The 15,368-nt window shown below is 38.6% G+C and overlaps 2 protein-coding genes across 2 annotated transcripts; one reads left to right on the top strand and one right to left on the bottom strand.

The window, feature by feature from the left end:
- Positions 1–198: 198 nt before the first annotated feature.
- Positions 199–7,698, top strand: LOC575210 (cytochrome c oxidase assembly protein COX15 homolog). Its single transcript, XM_775627.5, has 8 exons — positions 199–366; positions 1,107–1,232; positions 1,760–2,224; positions 2,635–2,799; positions 3,727–3,808; positions 4,205–4,359; positions 5,656–5,769; positions 6,299–7,698. Exons 1-8 carry the CDS (start codon positions 298–300, stop codon positions 6,428–6,430), a joined length of 1,308 nt encoding a protein of 435 aa, XP_780720.2. The 5' UTR covers positions 199–297; the 3' UTR covers positions 6,431–7,698.
- Positions 7,699–10,894: 3,196 nt separating this feature from the next.
- LOC100889290 lies at positions 10,895–15,023 on the bottom strand. The gene is made up of 2 exons (XM_003729201.3): positions 14,681–15,023; positions 10,895–13,165 (listed from the first exon to the last, which is right to left on the bottom strand). Exon 2 carries the CDS (start codon positions 13,137–13,139, stop codon positions 11,601–11,603), a length of 1,539 nt encoding a protein of 512 aa, XP_003729249.1. The 5' UTR covers positions 13,140–13,165; positions 14,681–15,023; the 3' UTR covers positions 10,895–11,600.
- Positions 15,024–15,368: the final 345 nt, after the last annotated feature.

Below are 15,368 nucleotides of genomic sequence, written 5' to 3'. Positions count from 1 at the left end.
TTTATTCTAAGGTGATGAGTGAGTCGTACAGATGACGGACTACACCCTCCTCCGTCGAGTATAAACTAATTTGATGGGGACGTTGACGCAAATATCTTTATGTCCGTCTGTTTAAAGACACCATAGCTTGCAATAGCTCTTTGCATATTGGTCGTCAAATTCATAAAAATCGTTTTTGTTGCACAACAGTGGTTTTTATGTGTATTTCGTAATGAGAGTTTCTCGACTTCACACTTCACAGGATTTTGAGCTCGACAGCAACCAGAATATCTGAAAGTTGTTACATTCTCCGCAACAATGTTTCTCCTGAGGCCTCAGTGTTTTCGAGTGTCTTCCAATATCTTGGATAGAGCTGGAGTACAGAAGGTGTGTTTTCTATTTCATGCTATGCCTAGATCTATTTTAAAAATTTTATCATTCCATAATTAATTTCAGCCTCAGTTTAAAAATAAAATTAACCAATTTTATCTTATTATATAGATCTATCAGTTATCTTGCCTTTCTGTTGTTGAGATGCACTAGATGCGCTAGATGAACACTACTTTCATGTCTGCAATGCTGCATTGTCCTTCCAAGTTTCATGAAATATATTTGTCATTATTGAGAAGTTTCTTTTCCCGCTCTGAACAGAAGAATGGGCGCTAATAATTCAGAATCATTATCATATCCCTATATTGACCCATATAACTCTGGCGTGAAGATACCCTATGTACTAAAACATACCAAAAATCAACTAAATCTTCATCAATTGTTCAAACAATGGTCATGATTTAAAAGTTGTTTTTGTGTCAATTTTCTTATCGTTTTCAGAGTATTTTTCCTAAAAACAAAGATTTATAATACACTTTCTCACAGGATTCACGGCAAACTGCTGCACAATACCATTGCATACCGTATCGACTGTAGGGTGCGGGCGCACGTGTGCGTGAAGTTTGTGACTGTATAGTCTCAGAACCCCATTAAATTAATCTCGGCAATTCATCATTACCGTCGCTGACTGAACTAAAGTTTTTGATATTTGTTTGTTTGGTTGTTACTTATTTATAGACTTTAAAGCTTAGCCTTAGGTAATGAAAAACAATTTCCTCTTATTTTCTTTTCGTAAGGGACTACATTGCATCCAGAGAAACTCTTGTTCCCGCTGCTTGCAGCAGCAGCAGAAGAGTGCAACATGCAGAGTTGGGAGCCTGTCTTTAACAAGAGGAGGTCTTGTGCAGTTTCTTAAACCAAAGGTGAAAATATGTCTATTTACAAAAGTGTGCATCCTGAAATAGTGATCCTGGTGATAGGGAGGAAGTATGGCTTAAAGGAGTGATGGAGAGACAGGTGCAGAAACAGACAATTGGGAAGGGGATGAAAGATGTCGTCAATTCTAAGGCTGATAGAGTAGAAGAATTAGAAATAATATTTTGTTATGGCATCCATGAAATCTTCCAAAAATAATAGAGGGTTATGAGTGTAAACATCTACCTGCAAAGGCTGCATTATTTGGAAGTGGTCTAGTTACATCAAACCTGAAATCTGGAGTTGATAATCTCTTTCTGCAGCTCCTTGAAGCTATCCCGGATAATCCCGCATTATGTTTAATGTCAAGTATGTGACCAAAGAAAGAGTATGATTAAAGCAGATCTTCAAAGTCCAACCCTATTTTTCAGTATTTTCTGGGACACACCCATTACTAAAGCACTTTATGTATAAAACTTATCCTGCATATCCATTGTAATGACCAATATATTTGTATGTTTCTCATTGTGGACAGGTTCACATGGTGTTGAAGCCAAGCCGAGTCCAGACCACGGTTGCTGCTACGGTTGCGAACACAATCTCTCCCAGAGCAGAGAAGATTGTCGGAGCATGGCTGCTTGGATGCTGTGGGATGATCGCTGGTACCGTCGTGCTCGGAGGCGTCACAAGGCTGACAGAGTCCGGCCTGTCCATGACAGACTGGCATCTCATCAAAGGTATGAGGCCTCCTACAACCCAGGAACAGTGGGAGGCGGAGTTTGAGAGGTACAAGCAGTTTCCAGAATACAAGTACGTCCATAAAGGGATAACTCTTCAGCAGTTCAAGTTTATCTGGACGATGGAGTATAGTCATAGAATGTGGGGTAGGGCTATTGGTCTGGCGTTCTTCATTCCGGCAGCAATCTTCTGGAAGAAAGGGTGGATCAGCAAGTCTCTCAAACCAAGATTGGGCATCTATGGCTCCCTTCTAGTCTTTCAGGTAAGATTTTTCTTTTTCAAGATTCAACGATACCAAGCCAAAATGAAACAAAGGGAAATGAATATATGAAGACCCTTCAAGGGAGACAAGAAATATATGCAAGTTATTGTTATGAACAGGTTACCTTCATACAGGTTTCAGTTAGTAATTTTTATCAGGGGAAACATAATATGGGGTCTTTATAGACAGGTGATCTTCCTATGCAGATGTTCACTAAGGCAGATGTTCACTGTGTTATAAATTGTATATATTATAAATATATCTAAGGTAATTGTAAAGTTTTAATAGTAAGTTTGATTACAAGATTGTTCAACATTTATCTAGAACACAGGCTCTTGAAAGTGTAGCCTTTTGTGTAAAAATATAATCGATTTTCTTCATTTTTTTTTGCCTTCTTTTATACCCCTTAGGGTTTGTTGGGTTGGTTTATGGTGAAGAGTGGTCTAGAAGAACCAGCCAAGCATGACATTCCACGGGTCAGTCAGTATCGCCTAGCTGCCCATCTTGGTTCTGCTTTCGTCCTCTACTCCTTGATGCTCTGGGGAGGTCTCTCTCAGATTCTCAAACCCCTCACGGTATGACTGATTCATTTCAGCATTTCAGTTTAAAGATGAAGTTGAGTTCTGGTCATGCGATTGCATTGTGAAAGGACCGTTGTGGAATCGACCAGAAAAGGTTGATCATCTAGCATATAAGACTTAGTGTGTATTGCAAGGTTCTGGAATCATCAAAATGATAAGAAATTTGGCAAAGGCTTGGTAAAGCTACAAACACTGTACACAGAAAGATGTATATGGGACTACACGAACACGTGGCGTAAAAATCCTACCCCCCCCCCCCCCCCCCCCGAGTTTTACAATGTTACATGACATATTTAGAATATAAAGGCATTTGAAGAGCCATGCTTTTCAGGGAACATGTCTTATCTGATGTTCTTCCACACTTGCATAATAAGAATGATGACGCTCACAAATTATTTTTCACTTCTTCCCAGAACTCAACCTTCTCTTTAAGGATATGTCATGATATTTAAGTGATAGTTCTTTGAGTAACTTGTCAGTGTGTGGTACATAGGTTTTAAATCTTTATAAATTATGCATCAATTGCCATCCATTGAGTATGATATGTGTGTTGTCCTGAACTTCATCATCCATCCCAAATCAATAAGTCATGTTTTCAATGATTTTGATGTGTACATACATTTTTTTAAGAGTACAGTACAGGTAACCTTTATTTTTAGGTCATTTAGTCAAGTTTCAAAACAAAATTAGATGATTCAGTGGAGATTGTGCACACAGTGTGTGCGGGCAAGCACTGAATCCAATGACTGGGGTAATAGTATATTTGTAAAGCACTTAGAGACATTTGTATTAAGCGCTATATACAAATTAAATATTACTATTATTATTATTATCCTGTATGTATTTGCATTCTATTCAATGAGATTGGTTATATCAAATTAGTAAAAAAAAATCTTCTTTTGATTATATCTGACTCCACAGATAGCTAACAGCAAGAACCTGTCGCTACTAAGAAAGTGTGCTCATGGTTCGATGGCTATTATTTTTACTACAGCGATGTCAGGTAAGCATTTAGATCAGCTTCTGAACATTTTTTTTAAATAACCATGTTTTGATATTCTAGTGTGGACATATAATCATCTGCTTCTACAGCATGTGGATGTATTTCACCTTCATTAATTATAGAAGTGACTTTGCTTTGTTACAATTTAGGGTTTGAAATTGTTACCTTTCCAACTTATGAATGAAGTAGATCAATTGATTAATAAAGGCAAAGTTATTTAGAATTTTATGTACGTAAGAACAGTAAATAAAGCTTATCCTTGTTGTTGTTATCAGCCCTTAAAAAGTAAATTCAAAACTTATCAATATCATGCTAGATTGCTTAACCAGTTAGTAATTCTTTAGAGTGATATAGTCATTGATTCTACCTCGACCTCTTGTTCCACCTACCAATCAGGTGCCTTCGTAGCAGGCTTGGATGCAGGTCTGGTCTATAATTCCTTCCCCAAGATGGCAGACAAGTGGATTCCTGAAGACATCATGGCTCTTGATCCCAAATACAAGAATGTCTTTGAGAATCCCACAACAGTCCAGTTTGACCACAGAATCTTGGTGAGTTTCATCTTAGCTTGATGAGTACAAAGCCTAATATAACACCTGGAGGGTGTTTCACAAAGATCCTTAGTTGAACTAATCTCTAAGTTGGACTTAACAATTATGGAAAGCCGTTATCATCTTTGAAAATATTTTGTAAAATTTATTTTAAAATGCATAAATGTTGATTCAAATCATTCATATTTTCTATCAATCATCATGGGATATTTCATGTTCTTGATGTGGAATTTATTAAAAGTCTAAAATACTTCAATTTTTGCTTTTGAATATATTTTATTTTAAGGCTACAAATGGCTCTCCATAATTTGTAAGTCCAACTTAGAGTTAAGTTCGACTTAGAACCTTTGTGAAACATCCCCCAGGTGTATCCCATTAGAAATGCTTATTAAATGCAAATTAGAGTGAAACCTCGTTATCACAAGATCCTTGGGACCATGGAAATTACCCTGTTGTATCAGGAATCTTGTTATATCAGATTGAAAATAGAAAAGAATATAAAGAGCTACTAGGACCAGCAAAATCACCTTGTTGTAACAGATACCTTGTCATATCAGAGCTTTTTATAATGAGGTTCAAGTGAATATGTCTCAAACACATTGACATAGAAATCTACTCCTCAAAGGATTTAGATTGTAGAGCAATGTAAATATGTGATTGTTTAGATATCATTAGAAGAATTCAAAAGTGAAACAACCTCTTGAGTCTTGATGGTCCAAAGAAAATGGGTGGGTGTGGGGGGGGGGGGGTGTGTAATCACTAAATTGTTTATGAACCAGGCCTGATAAAAACCCGATTTAAATCGGTTTCCCGATTTTTTTTATTTTCCCCGATTTTTTCCCGATTTTTTTTTTCTTCCCGATTTAAAAAAAAAAAAAAAAAAAAAAAAAAAAAAATCAGATTTTTTTTTTTTTTTTTTTTTTTTACCAGATTTTTTTTCCTACCCTATTTTATTCTGATTTTCCTGATTCCCCCCTTATTTTCTCTATTCTTCACTATTTTTTCCCCAATTTTCTTACTCGAAAAGGGGGAATGTTGTTAGATGCCATTTGTTTCCCCATGAATCCTCTTCTTTTTTTTTTACCCAAGGGAGGTGTGGTTGAGGGGAAAACAAAAAACCTATTTTTTGTTTAGCGCTCACTATCACCCCTGATGAACTAACTACACATAATTGTCAATATCATTTCATATTGATAGTATTAAAACATGTACATTTGAGCAGATCTTTAGTTGATTAATTTAGTTATTCATGTTCCCCTTTTACATCCTTTTGTTTCTCGTCACTTTTCCAAACAGGGCACAACGACTGGAGCGACGGTAGCAGGTCTGTGGTTATTAGCACGGCGGGTACCATTACCAAGCAGAGCTAGGTTAGCAGTCAACTGCATGGTGGGAATGGTTGGTGTTCAGGTATGTCAGTCTCATTGTGAATTGATATGCATCTTGAATGTACCCAAACTCAAATAGAGCATGGTATTTTAAAAATCTAATTGAGTAAATAGGGGATTATTTGCTCTACCTGCCTGGGAAGCTATTTGGGGTCCACAAGATTATTATGATCGTGGCTTTTTGCTCTGCTGCCAATTCTATGACACATGCTCTGGCAACAAATACTCTGATAACCGACTTCCTACTCTGACCAAGGTCTGAACTTCAACCCTTGACCAAACGCTATACCTAACATATAACCCTAATCTTACACTTTACCTGAAGAAAACTGCAACCCTTAACCAAGAGTGTATATCTTTATCAAAGTAAAGCCATGAGCCAATGTCAGTATTTGCAGTCGTCCATATCCATATTTCAGTTGAGGCAAATATGATTAATCTGCAAGTACTTGTAAGGTTGAAGAGGGGACTAATAAATATTACATGTATGAGCCTTGTTTATGATAAGATATTTCCATTACTGGATGAAATTCTGTTTTTGTCTTTGTCAGATCACACTTGGAATCTGTACTCTTCTCTACTTCGTACCGACCAGTCTTGCAGCAGCTCACCAGTCTGGTTCACTCACACTCCTATCTTTAGCCCTCTGGTTTGCTCACGAGTTACGCAGGATTCCAAAATGAACATAACTGAAGCTCACTTTCATTCAGATCACACTTAGAAGTTCTACTCCTTTCCTGTATGTACCGACCAGTCTTTCGGCAGTTGACCAGGCTGCTTCACTCACACTCCTATCCTTTGCTCATAAACTTCACAAGATTCCAAAATGAATATGGCATAAATCGCCGTGCTCAGGTTTCAAGTGGTTTATACCCTTCCTTGCCTTAGCAGCAAATTACACCTATGGATTTTAGGTATTGAACAATGAGTCAAGACTTTAAAATGGCTTTGTGTTTCCTCCTGAAACAGACATATATGTATGATGTAGGTATCATCATTGTAAAGTTTATTCCCATGGAATATAATATATATCATTATCAATATTTAGCATGGGGTGTTACCTGTGCCTATGCAGGTAAAGTGAACTGAATCACTGTAACCCTTGGGTCTCTCCTTCTGGTATAACTGATTGGGATGTGCGGGTGGATCACTACACCGGGGTTATGCCCTACTCTTATACAAATAGTTGCATCATACCCAATTAAACAATGAAGCTAGCGTTATGCTCACTTGTAACTCACTTGATCCAGGATTATTCAGTTTTTAGACTGTTGTTCCTATCCATGGTTTCCTTTGGTTGGGGTTGTCATCATATTTATCTGGGGCATATTTCCACCAGTTCTCAAGCCCAGATTTGAAACAATTGATAGTGGTACTCTCCACAACATCGCCTATCAAATGTTAAAACTTGAACGTTCATTTATGACAACTTTTTTTTTTTTAAACGTGGCGTTAAGAAAATTTATTTGTTATCTTTTCACACCCTCCCCCCACCTTCTTTTCATCTGTGAAGGCAAAGTTGCTATCCAAGGATCCTGTTAAATCACCATTTTGGAAGTTGCGATTGTCTCTCTTGACTTGACACAGGTTTGCAAGTGAGCCTATCCACAAGGGTATAAAATATGACAGTGGACTGTAACTTCATCCAAATCTGTGAATTCACAATTCGTTTTCACATGTCTGTAATACTAGTATAGACTACCCAAATGAGAGAAATGCTAAAATTGCTTTATTTTACTTTTGCACTTTTTAAGAACATACAAGGATCTTAATATTTTCCAGCACAGATTTCCTACAGAATGTTTGAAACAGGAGGGGATTCTTTGCTATATTTATTTTATGGGGCCTTTTGAGTTAAAGGTAAAGATCAGTTTTGGAAACGCCCCCCTCTCAAAAAATGAAATGGAAGTTCTTATATCCAATCATGTGAAAGAATATGTTTTGACTAATACGTGATGATACAAATTTTGACGAGAAACCGCGAACTAATTGATATATTTGGTAAATTATTATATCTATTTGGAACTGATACCATATACATCTTTCTGTGTACAATGTTTTTAACTTTACCAAGACTGAGCCAAATTTCTTATCATTTTGATGTTTCCAGAACCTTGCAGTACACACCAATACTTATATACTAGATGATCAACCTTTTCTGATCGATTCCACAACGTTTCTTTCACAATGCAATCGCATGACCATAACTGGTCTTTATCTTTAATACTGATCAAAGTCTTCTACCATGTACATGTATCAGTACCTCAGTCAATGGATGCAATTACAAGTCTACTGTTTACATTGCAAACTTTTCACAGAAATGAGAGTAAAGTATATAGTCCATGACAACTGTTGTCATAAGTTTACCATAAAAATACCTTTTTGTTTACAGGTACTTTCTTGGAATTAGCTGAAGTGAATATTAGATTTAATTGTGACATGTTTATTGTATATATTTTTTTTAGCAAGAGTTCTTTTAGAGCCTTAAATTGAATTGCTTACTGTTCACTGGCTTAAGAGTTCAGCTATCTTCGTGATTCAATGTCCCAATAAAAAAAGTCTTATAAATATATTTTATTATGTCAGAAATCTTATGTGATCTAAGATAGATGTTGTTGGCCAATTTTTTTTGGATGGTATTGGCCGTCATGATATGATCATGCTTTCAATCATAGATGTTTTCTCCATGTCATTAGATTTATAATGATTACAGTGACTTGATTTGATTTACTTTCCTTTTTTCTTTCATTTCTTTTAAATGTTAATACATTACTGTATTTAATGTTTCTTTTTCATATGCATGGTATATACAGGTGTATGTGTTTTTGTGTGTGAAAAAGAGGCCATGTTGTTCACACAGTTCATAGATCATTGTCATAATAAAACAATAAATGGTAATTAGCAAGAGGCAGAACGTTTGCATGGAGCACTACCTGTATTGTTGGTTTAAATCTTTACATGTTTCACTTTTTATGCAAAAGTATATGAAGACTAGTAAATTTGTAGAGAAGAGAATAATCATATTCCTGACTCAGACTCGCTGCTACTGAGGATGAGATTTAGGAATGTATGAACTTCTAGAGATGCGTACTTATAGAATTAGTTAATCAATATCATGAAGAAAATTGTATTTCACTGTTTTTTGCATTGACAAAATACACCTGTGTTACGGATACCACATCATCTCACTCTTGAAACTATGGATTATGAAGCAAGAATGTTATACAAGTCATTTGTGAAATGAATAAATATCAAATATTTCTACCAAAATTGTTATTTGTCACCATAACTTTTGTTCAAACAGATTGTAGAAGTTGTGTATTTAGCTAACCATGAACGATTGTATATTCAGAAGAGAAAATAAAAATCATGAAAATGTCCACCATACAGTCAAATGAAGAAGGCACATATGTTTTTCAATTTCGTACAAAATGTATTTAATAACAATAATCTGTCAAGAGATATGGAAAGTATTACAGAGGCAGGATACACATATATTATTCATAAAAACATATCACAAGTAAACAAAATGGAAATCCCCTTTTATAATATATAAAATAAAATATATAATATAAATACTTAAGTATACAAAAGCTATACGTAGGAAAGTAGTACAATTTCATGTACCGGTACTGAGTTGGATCAAGTTTTAAAGTCATCAATTAGAAGCATCATCACTACAGTATCATCATTTCTTTAAAGGTACATTAGATTATTTGTCATTATGATATACATGAAACTTCTATCCTTTGGCCATGCAACTGTGTAGAAATTAAGAATAACACACATTCTAAACCGCATACAAAAAGTACGATGTCCTAATCCTTGTAAGTAAAACCCAAACTCAAATCTTAGGACATGACAATGCATAAATCTGACCAGAAATGAAAAAAAAAGAAGTCAGCTGGCGGACGGACCTTGTACAGTTGTCAGCCATATAAAATATTACATCCTCTTTCACTCCGGCTTTCACTTCTTCCCTCGATATTAGATACCGGGGCAAGATAACGCTCGTAGAAAAGTGTATTTCTGCTTGAATATCTTTGCTACAAGGTCGTAAGTTATGGAAATTGGCTTGGCAGCATTTATGATATATTACCGTATCTCAAAAACACATAATGCAATCGTAAAGACTTTCAAGAAAACAACTTAACGGCAATTCCAATACCCTATTAATTGTATATTACCTATATAATCATATACGGATTAGGTACTCTGTCTAATAATAACATATAGCGAATTAGGCGCTAAATACATCAATGATGTGTCTAAGCGCTTTACATAATTATTATATGCCACGTTGGATTCAGGCTTATCCGCACACAATGTATGCACATTCTGATTCTCCACTCCCTGGGGAGCATTCCAGCCACACGTCAATTTTACAAGCGCACACTTGCTCACCTAACCACATTAACTTTCGCATCCTCCCGGGTACCCATTTAACACCTGGGTGGAGAGGGGCAAATGTAGAGTAACGTCTTGTCAAAGGACATTAGGTCTGTGGTTGGACTCGAACCCCGGTCCTTGTGAACTGCAGTCGGGGGATTTATCAATGGTGACGGACAAGGCTTTAGATTTTTTTTCTCAAGTCTTTTCGACCGTGTGACATTGACAATGTAATATTCTCTATCTGGAGCGCTATTCTGAAAACGGTTTGCCGCAGGAAAGCCTAGTTAAGTACAGATCTTCCGACACAAATATTTGCAACTCATGAAGGGAGGACTCGTTGAAGAATAGATCGCGCAATAAAGAAACGCTGAGAGGAGACTAAAGGTAAAGACCAGTTATGGTCATGCGCGATTGCATTGTGAAAGAAACGTTGTGGAATCGATCAAAAAGGTTGATCATCTAGCATCTAGCATCTGCAAGGTTCTGGAATCATCAAAATGATAATAAATTTGGCCCATTCTTAGTAAAGTTACAAGCACTATACACAGAAAGATGTATATGGGACTACCCTATATCTCTCACAGACCATGAGAGAAACAAATTTACCAAATATATGAATTAGTAGGCGGTTTCCCGGCAAATTTTTTATCATCATGTATTAGTCAAAACATATGCTTTCACATGATTCGTAATGAGAGCTTCCATTTCATTTTTTGAAATTGGGGCGTTTCCAATACTGGTCTTTACCTTTAAGTGAAACAGGAAAGTGATTTGTAAACTCAAGTTTCCAAATGAACTTCATAGACACTCGTTACGAACAGAAGTATTGCAAAATATTTCTTTAACCGGGAAAATGGAGGGTAATTATAGAATCGAGGCAGAAGATTATAGTACTCTGGATATAAAATGAAAATACATGTGGATGTGTAACTGTAAAGGCAATGAGTGTGAAGTTGGAGAAGTAAAACTGCGGAGAGTTGAGACATGGCATGATTATCAGATTCTCTATATTTGATATGGCACAGAGAGAAATGTAGGAGAGAGAGAGAGAGAGAGAGAGAACATCATGCCATGCATATATTCATACAATATCTCTATTTCAATTTAAATGGAAGCGGAAAGTAATATAGTTTTCTGCTTCCTATATCCTTGGCACTGTGTGCAATGGCCTAGAGCGGGTTCAGCCATAAGGATGAGGGGGGGGGGGGGGGGGTGGGCACGAGCACGGTAGTATGACATACAAGAGAGCGGAGAAGCCGGCCGAGTACGTGATGCTATAGAGTAGTTTTCTCCTCATGGTCTAATTTTTTCCATCTCCCTTTCTTTCCCCACTTTGTTATAATGATCATCTTCTCTTTCTGTCTTTCTCTCTCTCCCTCCCTCTCTTTTAATCTAAGGGAAAATAACTCGGTGTCCCCAACCTATTGTTAAGCCTACACAAAGGACCTACGCTCATAACGCTCATAATCGGTACCCTTTGATTCTATGATTGGCTCCATCTACAACCACAGCCGTTGCCTGGTCATCGTCGATGGTTATACCCCGGATATAATTGAATTCGCCAAGCTCTCCGAAGTTTCCTAGGTAGTCACCGGTCGTGCTGAACACCATGATGGTCTCTTTGCTACAGATACGCCAAGAATCCCTGCGCCTACACGTCACGTAGATGTTATCGAGACGATCGAGAGCGAGCCCTCGACAGTGCCATCTCTTGCCAGCGAACTCTGTTGGGATTACAAGAAGAGACTTCTTTGATTGAAGATCAAAGATTTGGATCCTGCAATTGTTCCTGTCCGAGATCACAAGGTTACCTTTAGAGTTGATCTTGATGAACCAGGGGTAACTGACAGCACCCTCGAGGATTCCAGGATAGGCAATAGTGTAGAGCTGTTGTGCGTGGCGGTTGAAGACTCGAACGTTGCTTTCCTTCGCATCCGCAACATAGACGTGTTCGATGTCAAGTGCAATTCCCGTCGGCGATGGCCCAACCTTTGCCCAGAGACGCAGTTTGGCTGTCGTGCGAACGAATTGCAGCACGCATTTATTTGCATCGTCGGTGACATAATATGCTCCAGGATCTCCTGCGATTGCGAAAGGTCCGATTCTCTTGAGCCCTTTGGGTGGTGTAGAGCCGAATTCCATCTGGACAACCCCTTCCCGATCCGTTACGATTATTCTGTGATTACCTTTGTCGGTGATGACGTACTGGCCACCTGTCAGGAAAATGTCATGAGGGTTTTTAAATTTCGACATACCTCGTAAGTCGAATACTTTTCCGCCACTTGGTTTCACCAGAATGAAAGCGAGGATGTGTTCCTTTGAGTTACCTGGGACAGAAACATCAACTTCGTACTTGCCAACGCTCTGAGGAATGAAGACCTTCTCGAAGGAACGAGTTAGATCCCTGTTTCCTAACGACTGTGGCCGATACGGAAAGAGTTCAATTTCCTTTAGCTGTTGATCAGGAAAAAGAATCGTTGCTCTGATATATGCGTTACTGTTCGGAATGATGACTTTCCCGTCCCGATCGCATAGACTGAGTGTGATGGTGACGCGTTTGTTGACCATGGGGTCGTTTGAGATGGTGAGCTTAGATGCATCCATATCAAGACTCTCGTTGATCTCCATGGAGTACCGATGTCTGGTAGGATGCAAGATGGATGGGCTTCCTCCATAACTACTCAAACTGCTCGACCTGCTTCGCGGCTCTTCGCTGATGGAGGGTGTCCGACTCAAATCGCATCTCGATTCCGCCCTGATCTGGGCATCCTCAAGGTCCTTCTGCTCTGGCTCAAACATGGATGTCTTCTGGCATACAGGGCAGGTGATGTGTGGTCTTCGGAACTTCCTGCTCGCTGTAGCAATGGCGTAGAGACATTCCTGACAAGCTGTATGGCCACATGGTAATCTGTAGGCATCCTGAACGGTGTCAAGGTGCAGAGGACACTGGTCATCTTGTGTGTTGCTGGCTGAAGAACTCTGTGAACTGGGCTTCCTCATCTTGGACTGTGAGAATCAATGACGGCCTGTGTGGTGAAAGAAAACCATGGCATTTTTAGTAATTGAAAGAATATAATTTAGTTGTGAAGAAAGTCGTAGCCACGGGGGGGGGGGGGGTACCTTAATCCAATTACATCGTAGAAAGACTGATGCCGCCAGGCGCGCCGGAAGACGGTAAGATGAGCATCCGGGGGATCGCCTTAGGGCTCTTGGTGGGGTCCGGGGGCAGAGCCCCGTAAGCTCTTGGGTTTTAGGCATTTAATTACGTTCAGATGAGCATATTTTGATACCTCATTTGTGACATTGGCAGGTCTTTTTCTCTCTCTCTCTCTTTCTTTTTCAAAAAGTGAGGGGGGCTCGAGCCCCCGAGCCCAGCCGTTCTGCAGGCCCTGACATGAAGGCTTCTAAAATAAGCATATTTTTCGCCCGACGATAAATTTGGGAATTTCTAATTTTCCAACAAACGCATAAAAAGGTATGGCTTACAAAAAAATGGAGAAAAGATACCGGAAAATCATGTCATTTCAGCAACATCACTGGTATCGAATGAGAAATACCCCCCCCCCCCCCAAATCAGTACACTAGCGTTCAGGGGCTCATGTCTTCTCACCCCCATAACAAAAAAAAAACACACACGCTTTCCAATCCTTTTACAATATTTCCACGATATGCGCGTATCGCTATTATAAAACCAACATTGATAAATATAGTTTTATTATTGTTATGTTTTTGGGGGTTAAAAATACAAAATACATACGATGAAACAATGTCAAGATTGATTATGTCTACCCCTAACAATACATTGTATGGGGTGGAGAGAGAGAGGGAGAGAGGGGGTGGGGATTAGAGAGAGAGAGCGAGAGAGAGAGAGAGAGAGAGAGAGAGAGCAGGAGAACTGTTTTAGTACTGATTAGGATACCATTATTATAGAGAGGAGAAGAGAGAGAGAGAGGGATCGAGGAGTAGAGAAAAGAGAGACAGACACAGAGGGAAAAGAGAGAGAGAGAGAGAGAGAGACAGAAAGAGGGAGGCAGAGGGTGAGAGAGAGAGAGAGAGGGAGGGAGAGAGAGAGAGAGAGAGAGAAAGAGAGCATGACACAAAAATCAATATTTACGTGTTATGAGCATATTTGTACATCACATATAAATATAAATATTTATAAAGATTGTATATTTATACATCAATACATGTACATCCAAATCTTAGGCTCTTGGGTCATCTGAGTCTGAGATATGAGGTTCTCTATGAAGAGGCCATTAGGATTGGAGTAACACAGATAATAATATTGATATTGTAATGCGTACGTCTCTGTTATCTCGATTTCAAAATACATTTGTAGGAATGAAATACACGCGTACATCTACAGTTGTAGCTGACGTATAGTATACAGGATAAGACTAATATACTACATAATACACATGCAGACCTAGCTATTAGGCTAAAGAAAAAGTACAGTTCTACACAATACATGCGCTTGTGTAATCACACAATGGAATTGTCAGAATGGCCTGGCAAGCTGTCAAATACATTCATATACTTACTGCGAGCTATACAGAGCATAGACACCATAATATCATGCGTAGACACTGTACTGGATGATTATCATAATGAGATAGACGACACACCACTACCGCTTAATGCGCCTCTTCATGGAGCAACAGCCAGGCAAATTGAGTATAGGTGTAATATATATATATATGTTCACCAACATGAAAACGAAACTACATGTATTATAATAATCGGTATTTGCTCACGGTTTGAGTGCCCCAGTAGCTTGTACCGTGCAATATAATTTGCGTGGGCGATCGTGACTTCCGGGTTGTTTAATTCCGTTTTAATGCGTGCAAGTGTAAACAGACACTGAATTCGCTGGAAAATATATATCAAAAATAGAAAGAGAGCATGGGAATACCCTATAACCTCTACCAAGGTCATGCCATACTGAGATGCACTTAACGTGGTATGGGGTGATCATGCATGGTCAAAGAGGAGAGAGTTTTGTGTATAGGGTGACCATGGAGTCGAAGGAAGAGAGAGAGGGAGAGAAGGGAGTGACAGAGAGAGGAAGAGAAAGAGAAAGAGAAAGAGAGAGAGAGAGGGGGAGGGTGGAGAGAGAGAGAGAAAGAGGAAAAGCGAGAGAGAGAGAGAGAGAGAGAGAGAGAGGGTGGGGGCGGGGGGGGGGGGCTATAGGTAACCATAATTATAGATAGACCATAATAGACGAAATTT

The sequence above is a fragment of the Strongylocentrotus purpuratus genome, unplaced genomic scaffold (assembly GCF_000002235.5).
Source record: "Strongylocentrotus purpuratus isolate Spur 01 unplaced genomic scaffold, Spur_5.0 spur5_scaffold_15, whole genome shotgun sequence".
Taxonomy (NCBI): Eukaryota; Metazoa; Echinodermata; class Echinoidea; order Camarodonta; family Strongylocentrotidae; genus Strongylocentrotus; species Strongylocentrotus purpuratus.
This window is presented reverse-complemented; position numbering and strand designations above follow the sequence as displayed.

What these genes read in the sequence shown, in the direction of transcription:
- LOC575210 (XM_775627.5), top strand. Translation starts at nt 298, where the DNA reads ATGTTTCTCCTGAGGCCTCAGTGTTTTCGAGTGTCTTCCAATATCTTG. An exon ending in GCTCCCTTCTAGTCTTTCAG is followed by an intron (nt 2,225 to 2,634) that starts GTAAGATTTTTC and finishes TATACCCCTTAG; the next exon opens with GGTTTGTTGGGTTGGTTTAT. An exon ending in TGGGAATGGTTGGTGTTCAG is followed by an intron (nt 5,770 to 6,298) that starts GTATGTCAGTCT and finishes TGTCTTTGTCAG; the next exon opens with ATCACACTTGGAATCTGTAC.
- LOC100889290 (XM_003729201.3), bottom strand. Translation starts at nt 13,139, where the DNA reads ATGAGGAAGCCCAGTTCACAGAGTTCTTCAGCCAGCAACACACAAGAT.